The 14,647-nt window shown below is 44.5% G+C and overlaps 1 protein-coding gene across 1 annotated transcript in view; it reads left to right on the top strand.

Annotated features, from left to right (window-relative positions):
- Positions 1-4,038: 4,038 nt before the first annotated feature.
- PTPRR (protein tyrosine phosphatase receptor type R) overlaps positions 4,039-14,647 on the top strand; it is a 697,768-nt gene continuing 687,159 nt past the window's right edge. The window contains exon 1 of the mRNA XM_069228339.1: positions 4,039-4,587. Coding sequence (XP_069084440.1) covers positions 4,500-4,587 — 88 coding nt within the window. The 5' untranslated portion in view covers positions 4,039-4,499. The remainder of the gene's footprint in view (positions 4,588-14,647) is intronic.

Below are 14,647 nucleotides of genomic sequence, written 5' to 3'. Positions count from 1 at the left end.
GATAAGGCATCCAAAGGTGGGGAAGGACTGAGTCTTAATTATGTTGCAGTTTAGATGTTCTTATTAGATGGGTGCAATCACCTCCCTTAGACATGATAAACTTGTGTTATCTCAGACTGTTGAAACTGTCTGGTAGCAATGTGTACGGTATACTTTCAAATGCTGGATTAAATCAAGTTTTAGTGAGACAAAGTAGGTCAAGTTCTCTGTTGTGCAATACGGCTGAGTGAGGGGCGAAGTTGGCTTTCGTGGATATGAAGCTATGGCACATTTTATTTCTGAGATACTAAGCATATTTGGTAGATCTTTCGGGATGGTTACAGCCTTTACGTTGCTGTTGCAGATACAGCCTAGTCTGAAATTCTGTTATCTGATTCTATATGTTGGTTGAATTTCTAGCTGGGCAGCAGAGAGAGTTGTGTTATGCAGTCTGTCTAACTAGATTAGGCTGAGTTGTTTCTGAAGCATAGGTTTGAGTGGGCTTCTGTGAGTTAGGCAGGAGAGCTATGGCATTGAAGCTATTGATTAAAATGGGCATTAAGGTTGAAAGGACTATTTGTTGAGGTGAGATGTCTTTCTTAGTAGTGTCATTATCTGTGTTCATGGATGGAATTTGAATATCTCCTGGGTGTTGGACCTGGCCCTTTTTTTGCAGGGTCACCCTCAAACTTTTTGCCTTTCTCCTCCTGTTATTCCGATCCTCTTTTTGTTGGCTTTAGGACTCTGGGCACTTTACCACAGCTGATCACTGCTAAAGTGTATGTGTTCTCTCCTTGAAACAAAACTTGGTATGATTGGCTTACACCTGTTTGGCACATTTAATTTACCTATAAGCCCCTTGTACAGTGGTATCACATATACCCAGGGCCTGTAAATTAAATGCTACAAGTTGGCCTGCAGCGCAGCTTGCGCCACCCACAGAAGTAGCCTTTCAAACCTGTCTTAGGCCTGCCACTGCAAGGCCTGTGTGTGCCATTACCTGTCACATTGGCATCTAAAATGACTTGCCAAGCCTGGAACTCCCCTCTTACTAACTATAGGTCACCCCTAAGGTAGACCCTGGGTAGCCCTATGGGCAGGGTGCTGTGTAGGTAAAAGGTAGGACATGTGCCTTCATTGTGTGACATGTCCTGGTAGTGACAACCAGCCTATTTGGTTTCTCACTTCTGTGAGTTTTGCCCCCTCATAGGAATTCCCTTAAATATGTCTAAGTGGTCATTTCTGGTCTATGAGGAGTAGTGTGGGCATGTTTAGTATGTTTGGAATGGTAGTGAGAAATCCTGTTTATTGGTGTAGGTGGATTTTTATTACTATTGTGGAAATTACACTTTTAGAAGTGGGCATATCACTGTGCTTATGACTCTTTTGCTTTGCAGCCTGACTCCACGTCTAGGGTAGAGTGACAGCTGGGCTTTGTGCATACTTTCCAGACAGCCATCACAGGGAGGGTGGAGGTGTAACAGGATTACATCTGAATACTGAATGGTCTTCCTGTGCTGGGAGTTTTGGAGGCGGGGTGCACTTACATTTGTATATGCTGTGTCCGGCCCTCACACAAAGGGCTAATTTACCCCCTACTGATGTCTGGGGTGCGGGCTAGGGCTGAGAGCGGGTATTGTGCAGTTCAAAAAGTTCCTTTGAAGTGGCCTATAGATCAAAGACATTTTGAGTATACATACAGGGGCTGTAGACCATGTTTGTAGACACTGTGTGGACTGCACCAGATGCTGCAGGAAGGGACTGTTTTCCAGGAAGGAACTGCTACTGGACGTAGCTGCTTGGAAGGGATGTCCTGCTGCCTGCTAGGCTGAGAGAAGGACTGCTATCCTCCTCTAAAGATCCTTTGTACTGGCATGCATGCCTACACGCTGCTTGGTGACCCCAGTGTTCTCCATCGGCTCCATTTGTCTCCCCCTCCCTACTGCCCCTGTGAGGAGTATTCAGGTGTTTGGGGCAGGGCCCGTCCCCAGTTCTCAGTGAGTGCATGTGGTGACGAACTGCCCCCTAGCCTGCCGGCACGTGGGGAGCCCTAGGGTTGCCACTACGTGTGAGGTGCTTCACTGGAAAATGCCTGGGGGGATGCTGATCACTCTCTCCCCTGTCCTGATTTCTGCTGATATGTGGGGTGCTTTCCCAAGGATTGCCATGATCTTTCCCCAGCTTAAGGAGTCCCCCACCATGGACATACCGCTCTGAGCTGCGGCTGACTCTGCGGAACCGAGAGAGCTTTCACGGCGGCTGCACCGCGGGCCCTGGCAGAGAGGCTGCCCACGATCCATAGCAGCCGCTCGTCTTTGCAGTCCTGACTACTGAGGAGGAGAGGAGCAGAGAGAGGTCTCCCCGTGGGAGTCAATTGCCCAGAACCTTGCATGCCCCAGGAAGAAAGGAGCCATATTCTTCAGAGCCACTACCCTGCACACTCGCGGGCAGCAGCCTGTTGAATTCCACACCGAGGAAGACCAATGAGGGTTTTCCTATCAACCCCTACCACGCATGTGACTCCCATTCCTCCATACCTGGGATAAGGGCCTGGGGGCACCATTTGCTGAGGACTGTTTTTGCCATAGCCGACCCTGAGAGAGAAGGGGGTTGCCTCCCTGTGAAGTACAAATCATTACTGAGAATACGGTAATGGGAGTACAGGAACTCCTTCACCTCAAGTTTGGGGTGTATAATTATTGCACACTCTACAGAAGATGCACTGATGCGCTGTGGCCTTCGTATAGAAGCTATTGGGGGTTATGCCTGTACTTTTTGGAGATTTCACATGGCGTTATCACTTATAAAAGGAGCGTAGGAGCACTGTGTCCCATGGTGAGGCAAGGGATTTTAATATGTATATGGTGATGTGATGATGAATCCTTTATGTCCTGCAACCAACCACTCCGTTTTAGATACCCTCATTGTAATGTGTGGTGTTATCCCTTGCCTTGTCAGTGATGGCATTTCACATGAAATATGCAATGTGAGAATATTTATCTTTAGTTGCACTATGATGATTTGACAATTGCCTTGTTGGTCTACAGTTTATGTGCAATACAGTTTATTTTTGTATAACCTGTGTGAAGTCTCTTTATTTACTGTGTCGCTGGTGTGCATGTGTTGTGCCAATTCTTTACACATTGCCTCTGGGGTAAGCCTGACTGTTCTGGCCAAAGCTACCAAGGGGGTGAGCAGGGGTTATTTTAGGTGTGTAGCTCACTTACCCTGACTAGAGTGGTGGTTACTGCCTGGCTTAGGTGCCTACCCTTGCCAACCAGGAACCCAATTTCTAACTCTGGGGTACTGATTTGGCTAAATTCAGGTGATTAATTATTGTGCTGACTTCCTAAACCTTTGTGAGCCCAGCACTGTGCATAGTCTCTGTTGGGCCAGCTCCAATCTCCCATTGCCCAAAATACAGGAAACCTAGTGATATATAGCGCTTTTAGAAAAGTCTGCATTTCTGGGTTGTGTGAGAAGATGTATGCATAATATCCTAATTATTTGCCAGTTTACACCCTGGAATATCATTATAAAATATTGTTCATTTTAATATTAACAATACATCTACCACTTTAAAAAAAAATAAACAGCTTTGCTTCATTTAATTTGTATGTTCAAGAGGAAATGCCATGAATTAGTTTACGTGCTGAGTCCTGTCCTGAGTCTTGTGTTATTAGCTTTAAGATAAGCTAAACACTTAGGGCCATATGTACGAACACATTTTCCCATTGACACAGAATGGGAAAAACCATTTGCTACATCTGGCCCTTAATTTGGACTGATAGCATAACGTTTATCATGCTATGTACTTTTTCTCACACTAATAATACAAATAAAACGATATTGTATTCCTATATGTATTTGTTACATTATTAAAATTGCAATAGCCTTTTCTAGATTATTATTTGTATTATAAAATAGCGTTTTGTATTTATTGACTAGAGCAAAAATCATAAACGCTGTTTAATATTCTTTCTTTGCGTTTATTTTAGAAGGGTCGTCTTGCTCTTCACAACACAGAGCACACAGAGAATCGTCTCATCTCATTATCTGAAATTCCCGGGGGATTGACAGGGACACGTCAATATTACTTTACAGTGCGATATGGTGGGGAGGGTGGGGTTAGCATCTAGCCACCCTGAGAAGGTATTAGCAGTCCCGCGGGAGTCCCTGCTCCGTCGAAAGCCCTCATTTCCCAGAGAGCTTTTGGACTCGTTATTGGTCTGCACGGGCAGAGAAGGTGAGAGAGCTCTGCAGCAGCTGAGGCTCCCTTGCTCCAATTATGCAGCAACTTGTCTCGTGAGCGCGCGGCTCGTGCGAGCGGGAGCGCGCCTAGAAGCGAAGCAGAGGGACGAGGCGCGCGAGACCCGGCGGCGGAGACGCGCGTGATCCTGACACAGCGCTGGAGCCACGGTGGAAGAGTCTGGTTCCAGCAACAGCAGGCGGAGCGGCGGCGTGGTACTGCCCGCCTGGCAGGCAGCAGAAAGCAGTGGCTGACGAGGGCGTCCCGCAGGATGAGGCTGCTCCACCACCACCCTACCCTCATGCTGGGGTCGCGTTGGCTGCCCTTGTTGAGCCTTCTGCTCCAGCTGCGGTCTGCAGGTAGGACCAGATCATGTGTGTAATATGTGGTTGGGGCACGGGACCTCTTGGGGCTAGGGATGGGGCTCCTTGCCTGCCGTTGGCAGTGTTTACAATTGTGCTTTCCTTGACAGCGCTGCACCTTTCAGTGGCATGCACGCACTCACTGTCACTCGCCGATACCAGGTTATGTTTACCAGGGTGCTGGTAGGTCCACTCCCCTCAAGGTGTTAAAGCGGGGAGAGAGGGTGCCCTAGATTCGAGTGAGGGAGCGGCTGCCTCACCTGAGTTCTGGAGTTTTCTGCCTTACCTGCGGCAGGTCCGCAGAGGTGCACCAACAACACACCCAGGGAATATGGCCAATCAGAGTGCTTCCCGATCATAACCCCGCCCCTTGGTTAGTCAGCACGCATGTTGCTTAATCTCCCAGTACAGTTACTGGATTTTTCACTTAGCTGCTTCAGCACCTTGGGCAGCTCCTTTTGAGGCAGAGTGTCACAGCACGCAACGGAAGGGAGTCTCGTTCATATGTTATACACACCTATCCACGTCGCCGCGCTGAACATATTTAAACAGCCCGGAGAATGTGACCTGCACATAGTCCAGAGAAAACATTCTGCTCACAGCCCAGTGACAGCATCCTGTATACCTTCACATGACAGGCGCATGTCCTGAGTACTGGGGTCACCGCATGTCAGCACTCAGAATGCTAGCCATGTGCTCTCAGCCTTGGCATAATAGGTTTCCCACAGCCGAGGTATATCCGCGTGTCCCATCCCTGAAATAACTCCATCCCTGTAAGATCTATAGGCCCACTCTCCTGGAGTAAACATGTCCTCAGTGCTTGGAAATCCACTTACCAACAGCCCTGCCTTCAGTTCAGCTACAACCACCAACATGCATCTCTCTGATAGCCAAATTGAGCAAGTTTGAGATCTTTACCTATTCACAGCTCTTGCCTAGTCATATTTTTATAGTATAGTGATCATCACATGTCCACAGTCGCCAACTAGCCATTTCTCCCCATCCCTGAGACATCATTTGTTGATAGTGACCTGTGCGGAGCCTTAGAATGGTCCTGTCCACTGCACGTCCATAGTCTGCTGTCGAAAGCTATGTGACATTTAGCTGTAGACAGCCACGAGACTGCCATGTTCATACTTTTATATCAGCTTGAGATGTCAACTCATCTTTAGGCCTGGAGTGGGCATGCATCTAATTTCTCCAGGAAAGCCCTCTGGGAACAAACCTAAAACAGGTATATTTTTGTGGTTCCAGAACAGCAGCATACCCACAGCCCCAGGATAATCTCTCAACCTGTCCGAAATACCCACCGTCAACAGTGAACTAATCACAGGGATACTATCCTAGGAGAGTAGCATGTAAACAGCCTCAGCATAGCCACATTTTGACAGTCCAGAAATAAATGCCTTTTTAGATCCCACAAAGGACAGGTCATCTGTCCTCAAACTAAAGATAGCAGCCTACTAAATGACCTTGGAATAGCCATCTGTCCATAACCCCAGCTCTAAGTCCATGACATGATAGCTGCATACCCACCTGTCCAGATATTACCCCTTTCCCAGGCTTGTCATATATCCAACACTCAGTTGCAAATCTAAAACATTTTGAAGTAAACAATATACAAATATTGAATAACCACTTGCCCACCGTTTTGAGGGAGCCACCTTTCCATGGCCCAGGCATTTCTACCTATCCAGGTTGGCCAGAAATACCTGACTACCTCTTGGTCACAGTTCATTCATAGTTACTTGCCATCAGCCCTAGTACTGCTCCTTTCATGGCCTGGAATACTCAAGTTAACAATCCACAGTCCTAAATTAACTATGTCATATGTCTACAGACCAAGGGTAAGAAACTGTTCACATCCCTTGAATAGTAGTATGTTGATAGTCCCAGGAGCATCAAATGTATACAACAATGTGCTATTCACTCTATCTACAATAGCATATAGGTCTATAGCTCTTGTACAGCCCCTACTAAAAATCCATAAACCCAAAATAATCAAAAACCTATCTAGCGAAAAATATATTGACATTAAAATTGGGTCAGAAGTGACAGGTAAAAAGTCAAGAACAATAAAAAATATTATTTTACTAATAAAACAGTTTTTAAATGAAAAAATGTGGCTCCTTCGGCAATTCTTGACTAGGAAACATGGGGGCAAATTTAAAGTTTGGGAGACAGGGTACTCCATCACAAATGTGACCCATCCACCAAACCGACAGTACACCCATCATGTTTAGAGTCTGGAGGACTACCAGCTGTCCTTCAGTAGAGCCCCCAATGGCCCTGCCATAGGAATGTTTTGCCCAGTGGAGCAGGGGCAGTCAGAGAAATAGCATTGTACCATCCAACCTATTCAGTGTGGATGATATGATGTCCTTTTTTATGTCCGTCATTGCTCCGTTTAGGTGAAGGACAGAAAAAAATACATAATGAGCTTACATGCACGGAAAAAAACTCTTAGTTATTTGTTTTTAAATAACAAACTTTCTTTTTGGGAGTTTGTTGTTGAAAAACAAAACGTTATTAAAGTTTGGTGAACAGCCATTGAAACTGACAGCGTCCGCATCCCAAATCTTTTGTACCTTGGCACGAGCTGCCATGACAGTGGGTCCGATCGAGGTATAGAGATCACCACTGGACCAGTAATGATATCTACATCTGGCGCATGGTCTGTCAGGGTGGTGGAAGTAACGTTCTCTTCCATTTGGACAGACTGTATTCTGTCTTCCAGATTTAATATTAAAGCAAATAATTAGAGGTAAGGAGATCAAGGTAGAGGGAAGCAGGGCTAGGAAATGATTAACAGAAAGAATTAGTTTAGCAAGGGAGCCCGAGGGAATGGAAAAACAGAGGATGTGGGAGGGGAAAATAAACACATTTTAAAAATTACTTGAAATGTTGACTGAAGGGTGGCTCCCCTGAGAGACATAAGAGGGGCAGCAGAGAGGGGGATAAAAAAAGAACGACCTGGGAAAGAAAAGAGTGAAAAGAGTGAATAGGTTCTGAGATAACTACCTGGAAAACCTACAAAAAAACAAAACTGCACCAAAAAACCAAAGTTGTGTCATCAATGATGCCATTTAACATGTCACTAGTGATGTATTAAGTGAGGTCATAAGCAGTGCATGCCAAGGGAGTAATACTTATGACAAGGAGGTTGCCGCCTTCCTGGCTACCTCCCCACTGGGCCCATTATGACTTTCCCGCTGGGCTGACAGACTGAACCCGAGGTTTCTGCCCATCAGGCCAGCAAGAAAGTGACAGCAGCATTGTTGCCGGCTCATAATCGAGCCAGCAGCACTGCTGCAGCCCTAAGTGGGCACCAGCACCCTCGCAAGGCTGCACAGCAGACAGTGAGCCTTACGAGGGTGCTGGCCAGGGGACCCCCTGCACTGCCCATGCCAAGTGCATGGGCTTTGCAGGGGCCCCCCTGTTGCCCCCTGCACCTGTTCTTCTCCAGCATTTTCATGGCGGTGAATCCGCCATGAAAAGACTGGTGGTGAACCAGGTAATAATCAGCAGGGCAGCCCTGCATGCAGCGCTTCCCTGGCTGATAGCGACCTGCACCCATCGTCAACCCGTCTGGATCACTGATCCTGGTGGGGACAGCGGTACCCTGGCGATCTGACCACCATGGTTGTAATGTGGTGGTAAGACCACCACAGCAGTGGCGGTCCTGACCACTATTGCGAGTCTGGTGGTCTAGTGACCGCCAGACTTGTAATCAGGCCCTAAGTTATACTTAGTTCATTAAACTATAACTGGAGAATTACATTATTTTCAGTTTTTAAACATTAGTTCTCATCTCATTTCAACACTGAACACCTAGCTATAACTTCAATTTATCCTTTTAGTGTAAATACTGTGAATATGAATGAAGATCTGTTTTGTTTATGTATGTTAAGATCTTACTACCAAACCTACCTATAATGTCATTTTACTTTTTTTTTTCTTTCAGTGAATTTCTGTGGATTTGTTATCACATTCTAAGTTGACCATGAATCTAAGACTGTTGTGTATCCTGAGCCCAACCTAGACAGGTCCTGTACTCAGATACGTGTGGGTGGCCAGCAGCCACATCAGACAGCCAACACCCTTCCATACACAATCCTCGGTCATGCGCAGTGGGACTTAGCCTTATGCCAAACCTACTGCAGGTGGCAAGCTCCCGCTGCGCATGGCTTACCACCTGCGAAATGGCAGTTGGCTTTAGGTTCTGGTATAAGGGCACACTTCACCTTTCTGATCTGTTTTAAATGTTTTTCTTGGTCCCTTGGTACTTAGTTGGAATGGCAATACCTCACAGGATGGCTTTGCTGGGCACAGTGATTCCGGGCGCTGGAACTGCTGTTCGCCCAAAAGTATATACTTTAAAAAAAATTAACCTAAGGGATGGTCACGTTAAGACACCCCCACATGGTCCTGGGGTCAGGGCGTGCTTACACTTCCTTGTCACTTATACTTTCTCTCTTTGTTTCAGGACGTGGGGACCCATCCCTTGAGTACTATAATTGTGGCTGCAACTTTTTCTCTAATGTTATCAGCCAATCAGATTGTTTGGTACCTTGATCCCTTCTTCAGATCCTCAGTACCAAAATGGACACCTAGATTAAAAGCTCCTGCAGCCAGCCAGATGTAGCTATTTTTAACATTTCTAGTAGCGTTGGAATAAGGCTGTACACAATTGTGCAGATATCTCTTAACTTTTCTGATGGTTTACCCCTTAATGCTAACCAAAGTCCTAAATGTTACTTACTCTAAAATGACTAAACATATTTCTACCAAATTGCAAAAAGCACGCTTTGTGAGTATAGTTCTAATGTACCTACATTCGGTTTGATTTGTTCAGCTGTTATTTCTATTTTGAACAGCAAATATTCCTTTGGGAATTAAAATGGGAAATCATACTTTTAGGACCCCACCTTTTTCTTGGCCTCTGCTTAATAGATCAGTGCAAAACATTTCGTAAACAAGTCAAATTGGACGATCTTTTTTTTTTTAGAAAGTTTAATGCGGATCTTTCAGATGGTTCCAAAGTTATTAAAAAACAAACATGCCTTTCCTATGGAGTGTCTTATTTAACTAAAACTATACTTGCACTAGTGTCACTACTACAAAAAGTTGCACATCCACCACTACAATAAATTGTACTTGAAAATAATTAGTTCAGACAATAATTCAGTTCCAATTTATAGAGGCTTTGGTCTAACTTTATGAACATGCCATTCCTATTGCAGGAATACCTTTATTTAAAAAGGTGATAGTAACAGACACATTGAGTGGGTCACAGGCTGCAAGGTCTGTGTTATTAATTAGACATATTGTTTTATAGTTTGGTTTCATAGAATCTTTTTCAACCTATACCAAACAGCACTTAGCTTCAAGTCAGTCGCGGCTCGTGTGACACTGAAGGGGCGGCGCGCATGGGGAAGGAGATTAAATTGAAAATATATTTTTTTTAAATCACTTACCTGTGCCTCCATCACCGCCTTCACGACCGCCCTGCTCCTCTCCTCATCCGACAACCTGCAGGCACAGGCTCCCAGCCTGCCCTGCGCCAATCCTGACGCTGCTCAAAGCAGCATCAGGATTGGCTGGGAGCGCCCAGCCAGAGCGTTCCCAGGCAGACTGGGAGCCTGTGAAGGCTCTCTCTCTGTGCGCATGTGTGTTTGGCCGGCCCGAGACACCTGGCCAAACATACATGTGCACTGAGGGGGAGTGCACAGCACCTCGTTGCTCATCACCCGCGTGGCCCCGTCCCTTTCCTACCAAAACAATAATAAACAAAGTTTATTATAGTTTTTGTGGGAAATGTTTGCAGCTGCCGCTCCTGGCGGGGGTGACGCTCCTCCGCCCTTATGGAGGAGACGACCCTGCTTCAAGTGCCACATTGTTGACAAAACAGGATTCATGTAGGGTAGATTCAATTCACGTTTTGACAACATTTATTTAATATTAGACTTCCAAATTCGATTCTATATGCATGACAAATATTTTCTATATTGCCTCTTCTTTATTCTGTGGGAGACCGGATTACTCTGGAAAGATTTCATCATATGTTTTGTTACAATTTGAGAAAAAAGTAGGAAGATTTTTTATTCATGAAAACAGTCTCAAATGTTCACAATGTATGATGATGATGAGAAATAGAACACTTTAATTTATTCCCTTCTTATCTTACCTCATCCCACCCAAAGCTTTCATACGGTTTGTAATACAAAGAGAGCACACAGAAATGAAGATTGGCCCCAAGCCACTTCACATGCAGAAGTTTTTTCCACATAGCTCCAGGCTCATATTCTTATACATGATATGTGTCTGTTCAATACTAATATTGAGCAAAAAGATGAAATCATCTCTTGGTAGAAGTACGTCTTCTTGCAATGGCCACATTTTCTTTTCTCCCATTTGTGATATTCAGTTTTTATTAACTGTTATGCTGGGCACTGCATTGAACTGGTCTCTTCACAATCATCTGCTTCAACCTGCTGGGTGAAGGCCATCTTTTTAGTATGTTCACCCCACATTTTCTGACTGATGCTGTTGGTAACTGATCCTGACTGTACCCTGGGCTCTGCTAGACAGGCCGGGGCCAGTGCTCCGAATAAAAGGTATATGCTCAAATGGTACAATGTTATAATTGCAATTAGCAATGGGACAGACCCTGTATGTCCCTAGTAGACAATAGGACAAGGGGGTTTTAAACTACCTATAAGTCCTTAGTATATAATAGGGCAGGGACGTTTAGAGGCCCAGTAGGTTTCCTGCAGTGGAGTGTGCCCTACTATGGTGACTGCTGTCATTTTTAAAGGCAGTCCTGCCTTGCAGACTGCCTTTAAAAAGTAAAATGTGTGCAAATTCGAAGTTGGGTTTTAAGGTAATTCTCAAGTGATAAACTACCTTATTTTTACATATGTCACCCCCAAGGTCTCCCCTAGATGTGCAGGGGGTGAGGGGGAGCCATGTAACTATTAGCAGGGACGCCATAAAAGTTGTTTTATATGCCCTGGTGAGGGGAAAACTTCACCTTTTATTTTTCCCTATTGTAGCTACATAGCTCTATAGGATAAAATGGGAATATTTTTCATAAGCTTAAGTATGGCTAGGAGGGAACTTAATCTGTCATGAAATGACTCCAATGAATTGTAATGATAAACACAACAACATGCCCTTGTTGAAGTTATCATAATTAGTACGGAAAAGAAGTTATAAGACTTTCTTTTCTGTAAGCCAAATTCCAGCCTGCTAGTGATCTCTCCTAATTAGTCCGCCCTAACAGGATAAGCCAGGGTGCTTTGATGAGGTGATAAGTGGCCTGGCCTGAGCAGAGGCTGTCTGATAGAGGAGGTTGGCAGATGCTGAGGTCAGGCAGGAAGGTGGCTGGGTAAATCAAGCTGAGGCTTCAAAAAGAAGCCAGACAGAAAGGAATGCAGCTAGGGCTGCCCTCTGCCCCTGTACCGCACAGATAGATAGTTGTCTTAGGAAAGGAATTTGAAGATGTCCAGAGGGAGAGTTAATTGAAATGAGCTACATCAGTGGGTTGGTTTCGCCAGGTCTTGATCCTCTGTAGGGAAATCATCCAGCTTGGAATGTTAAAGTGCAATACTTTATGGGACAAGAAAATACCCAACTTTGAAGGAAGTTGTCATGCTTCTGGGTGGCACCCTGCAGCTTGATGGACAAGGATGCCCACTGATTGTCCCCCAAGATGACTGAATAAAAGTGACTGATCTGCATTTGAATTCAGATCTGATGTCTGAAACCACAAGAAGAAGGACTGCCCAGCTGGAACCCTGGTCTGCAACCGTGAGGACTGTATACTGAAGTATTGCCCCTGTTGCACACTGAAACAACAGCCCCAAGTACTTTGCCTTGATTTTAAAAGGACTCAGGAGTGGACTCCCTGAAAGCAACAGGTTAAAAGAGCTTCCCCGCACCAGCTTCCACTAGAGTTCCCAGCCTGAAGTGCGTCCAGTGGACTGCAAGGATTTGGTCAGGTGTATTGTGGGAATTGTAGCCCCGATGTACCAAGGAGTAACTCAGAGATTCTGGAAGCATAGAGAGTGTTTCATTGTGCATGGCTGGAACTCTTGTCTGTGTCCCGGTCCAGTGCATTCTTCCCTTTCATTCCTATTTGCTTTCAAGTGCTAGTTTTACTATTAATCTTTAAACATTCATATCTCTGGTTCCCTATATTGGATTTTTGTTGTTTTTGTGTTATTTGAAAGATAAAAAATCGTTTCTATTTTTATAAATTGGTGTGGGATTTTTATTGTATGTTGTGTCTTACTTATGTATTGTATTGTTGTATTTAAATGCTTTACTTACCCGCCTCCTAAGTTAAGCCTGCTTGCTCATTGCCAAACTACCAGGGGTTTAGCCAGGGGCAAATGTTTTGAGACCTTAACTGAGCATAACACTGTGTGGGGCGTTATTGCTAGTGGTAGGTGCATACCTAGCTCTACTAATAACCAGCCCCCAACACCTTCTTTCTCTGTGGCTTATAACTTCATTCTCTTGAAAACTGAATTATGTCCTCCTTCCCAATAACATGGCAACTCCCCTTTGGAAGAATCATGTATGTTTCGTGCATTATCATTGCCAAGAAAACAGCATTAGAGTTGTAGAATATAGATATACGCCTAATGTGGAAACTTAGCGAAAATATTTAACTTACCTAGCTAAAATGGAAACATCTTTCTTTCGAGCTTAAGGCACTTAAAATAAATTTGGAGTTACCTGTAACACATTAAATCACTTGCATACTAATACATTATTTAATGATGGTGTCTGTTTTTGTATGCTATGTGTGTATGTGCTGGTTACATGTTTTTCTGGATAGGTTTGGGGTGGAGGTTTTGTAAGAGCTGTCATTAGTTAGTTATCCTAACTTTATTCTAAACAAATGTATATATTCAAAAGTTGAAAGTATTCTTATTTGGATGATGGTAATATGTTAATCGATTCGATTTTTTAAGGATATACTGCAATGCAGTGGCATCGTGAACCCCCTTTTAGTAGCAAAAGTGGCGGTTACCACTGGACCCGATGGCCTGGTAAAATGACACACTGAAATGTTTATTAATTTCATTTTGGATTCGACACAACAAAATCTCATGGAAGCCATTTAAGGCAATACCAGGTTAGGGCTGAGACTGGGGATCAAGGGCTCCTAAGTTCTTTTAATGAGCCAGAGAAAGCCATGATGAGGCAGCAAACAGACTAAAAGGAGGGAGAAGGATAAGTGGGACAAATACGACGAGAAAAGAAAGAAAGATTGGAGGCAGGAAGTGGAAAGGATATAGGGGTAAGGGCAGAATGAAAGTGTGAACATAAGAAAATGGGAAAGGAAGGAGCCAAGGCAAAGAGGGAGGAAGGGAAAATGAAAGGATGGGCTAAAGGAAGGAGGAAATGGTAAGAAGAACGAGGATGGAAGGGCATTGGATAGAATGGTGATGAATAGATGAGTGGAAGGACGGATACACGTGTGAACGGATGTATAGAATGGTGAAAGGGCGGATGCAGGCATTAAATTATGAAAGAATGGAAAAGGAAAAGGATGCATGAATGGTGGGCTGATGGTATTGTGGAAAGATGAATGAATAGATGGGTGAATGGAGCTAATCTAGGAAAGGTCGCTTTGCTCGCCCCCCGTTATTACATGCTTAGCTCTTTGTGGGGCTATTTTAATTTTGCGGCTACTTCCTTACTGCAGTGTGTTTCCTTGAAAACTTCATCTGCATAAAGTATACATTTCTACTCTCTCTTTAGTACTTTGGTTATTTCTTTTAAGCTGTCAGTCAAAGCCGTACTGTACCCCCGCAGCAGGCAGTGCGCATCTCCTGGTTTGATCACAAGTGAGTCATCTTCTTAATTCAGTCTTCTACTGTAATACAACCACGCGCTCGTTCACTTTTAGTTTGTAGTTTACGTGTCACTCCTTCCCCCCACCGCTTCATCCCTAATCCGTTTGCCTTTCATGTTTTTGAAAGCGTTTGTTCAAAGGCACTAGCACTAATAATCTTATTCAAATTTATTGCACGGATCGCTG

Source organism: Pleurodeles waltl, chromosome 4_1 (assembly GCF_031143425.1).
Source record: "Pleurodeles waltl isolate 20211129_DDA chromosome 4_1, aPleWal1.hap1.20221129, whole genome shotgun sequence".
Taxonomy (NCBI): domain Eukaryota; kingdom Metazoa; phylum Chordata; class Amphibia; order Caudata; family Salamandridae; genus Pleurodeles; species Pleurodeles waltl.
Note: the sequence above shows the minus strand (reverse complement) of the source record. Positions and strands in the feature narration are given on the sequence as shown.